This window comes from Montipora capricornis, chromosome 6, assembly GCF_036669925.1.
Source record: "Montipora capricornis isolate CH-2021 chromosome 6, ASM3666992v2, whole genome shotgun sequence".
NCBI lineage: Eukaryota > Metazoa > Cnidaria > Anthozoa > Scleractinia > Acroporidae > Montipora > Montipora capricornis.
The window spans coordinates 20,170,643-20,173,142 of record NC_090888.1 but is presented as its reverse complement, the minus strand read 5'-3'; the positions used below and the strand labels follow the sequence as shown (position 1 = coordinate 20,173,142).

Sequence of the window (2,500 nt, the reverse complement as noted above, 5' to 3'; positions counted from 1 at the left end):
AAAGATGTCTGCGACCGCGTCATCAGCCCTTTGAAGGGGGCGATCCGGCGTTACTGCAATGAGGGTCACGATGTCATCTCGGCGGCAGACATTCACAGAGCTCTAAAGGCACGACAATTTAAAGGATGTACGGCTGCAGTCTGTGAACTGGACAGGACTGGGCTGGAAATCAAGGTCAATCGTATTCCCAATTTTAGCACTTTTCACAACTTCTCGTACGAGGAAGACGGTCTCCGAATGTGGAAAGCCTATGATATCGGTCAAGGAAAGTTTTTGTCTTGGTCCGATCTCTATGTCCAAGTCCCAAGTACGATAGCCCTTCAGAGCGCCGGTGACGACTTGCAGTTTTGGGTCGACGTTCAACCGAGAACAATGGAGCTAAAGAAAGAGTCAGATACAGAGGCACAGTTGTTCGAATGCAATGAATCTGGCTGTTCGCATACTTTCCAATCTTACGAAGCTCTACAAGACCACTAATCATAACCCTATCAGCACAAGCGAAGAGAGTGTGTACGATAAGTTCTGTCGCGGTTGGGTGGCCAAGTTTTCATCTCTATCAATAAGTGACCAGAGGGAGAAGACCCCGACAGTGGGAGCTAGCGGTGACGCAGCGGTAGGAGCAAGATCTAGGTCAAGACACTCCACTGCAGGGTGGGCACTACAAAAACCCCGGGGTAGTGGTCAGCGGTTCTCAGAGAATGTCAAATCCTATCTCCGGAGTCGTTTTAACGTCGGCGTGCAGACAGGACGGAAGTTTGATCCCGGTCAAGTCTCAACAGAGATGAGAACTGCAAAACAATGTGATGGGACAAGACGATTTTCCCGAGCCGAATGGCTGACGAAAGTACAAGTGCAATCCTTTTTCTTGCGACTTGCAGCAACGCAAAAGAAGCAGGTGTCAAGGGCCACAGCTGGGGAGGACGAGGATGAGCAACTGGAACAGGAGGCGCTGCAGCGTGAACAACTCGAGGAAAAGGAGAACGACATCCAAGAGGTTCTCAACAAAATAGGACTGACGCATCCGATCACATACGATGGCTATGACATTTGTGAACTGACCAAAGCACGAGCTTTATCGCGCTTTACTGTGAAAGAGCTAAAGACCATGTGCGACTACTTTGAGCTCCCACGGAAGTCAACAGACAGAAAACCTGATTTACTTTCACAAGTTACAAGTCTTGTGAAGGACTGTACCTGCTCGTAGATATGCTGCGCTAGTAGGCACGCCTAGACTGGGACGGACACCGTTTGAAAAGCCCTCGGAGGGTTGCACACTACATATTTGCCATGTATGAATATTATTGTTCCTTTTTTATTTATTTCAAGTACATTCAGTTTTTCTCTTTTTGTTTTCGTGGATTTGCCAGTCTATTTATCTCCCTCCAGTTTACTTCTCTGATGATCCATCCCTAAGACAAAAATGTTCGTTTGAAAGAGACAAGGTGAACTAAAACAATAATCTAGCAAGGGAAGGCTCAAGTGCTATTTCTTCATTGTACCATTTTTTAGGTACCGCTAGTTGACCACGCCCTTTTCGCTGTCCCATAGCCAGTTTATATGGTAGTTGACTTTACAAACCTAGTTTAATCTGATATTGCAGTTTGTAAATAAAAGTAACAATCAACTAGCGATTCGCGACTTAATCGTAGGCCTAGACTGAAAACAACTCATTCGTCGTTTCCTTTCAAGTAGTGCATGTTTTGTATTCAACTGCTAAAATCGTTAGATACTCATTATTCAATATAAAATTACAAAATATCTAAAAATTCCTCTCGATGAATCAGCTTTTCTTCGATTGTTCACTCAACGCCTAGCAAGGTCACTTACGTGACCTTTCCGTGGCGGGGAATGAACAAGTGAAGAAGTTCTTCCAATACTCTATTTGCTCTCAGTTGTAAACTAAACGCTCTAAAAGACAGCAAATAACTTCTGCCTTCGGTAATGGTTCGTTATTTCAACAAATGACTAACAACAAAACGGAAAGGGAGCTAAAATTAGACAGTTATTTATGTAAACAAAGCGTTCTGAAAGCCAAATTCAGACTGCCGCGGATTGGCGCTCGGGGAAATACTCGCAGGTTTGACCCGGGAACCTTTTAGAATCAACCTAGACCTCCCATTTGGCATTAATTTTACTTCAGAATTTAGGCCCACAATTGAAAACCAAGCTCTCGAATTCGACCATTAGCAGGCCGTCTTCGCGTAAGCCAAATACTATGGGTTGTTTTCGGGATTCCAGTATTTTTACAAAAAGATAAAAACGGTCGATACTTTGTTGTATGACTATTTAAAGATATAGAAAGCTTCAGGCATTAAGATTATTTCAAGAGCTTTTGTCGTTTTTAAATAGCGACGCTGTCAATATCGATAAATTTTGGCCCTTAGATCAGCCGCCGAAGGGCTGAAATCACTTAAAATGAGTTTGGCTTCGTAGAGAAGCAAAAAAAAACATTTTTTGCAAAAAAGAAATCCAGATTTATTACTTACGTATCAAACCCATG

At 43.4% G+C, this 2,500-nt stretch overlaps 1 protein-coding gene across 1 annotated transcript in view; it reads left to right on the top strand.

Moving 5' to 3' along the window:
- The window catches only part of LOC138053338 (uncharacterized), a 4,274-nt gene extending 2,649 nt beyond the window's left edge, over positions 1-1,625 (top strand). Inside the window, exon 4 of the mRNA XM_068899987.1 lies at positions 1-1,625. This exon is cut by the window's left edge and continues 28 nt beyond it. Coding sequence (XP_068756088.1) covers positions 1-477 — 477 coding nt within the window. The 3' untranslated portion in view covers positions 478-1,625.
- The last annotated feature ends 875 nt before the right edge of the window (positions 1,626-2,500 follow it).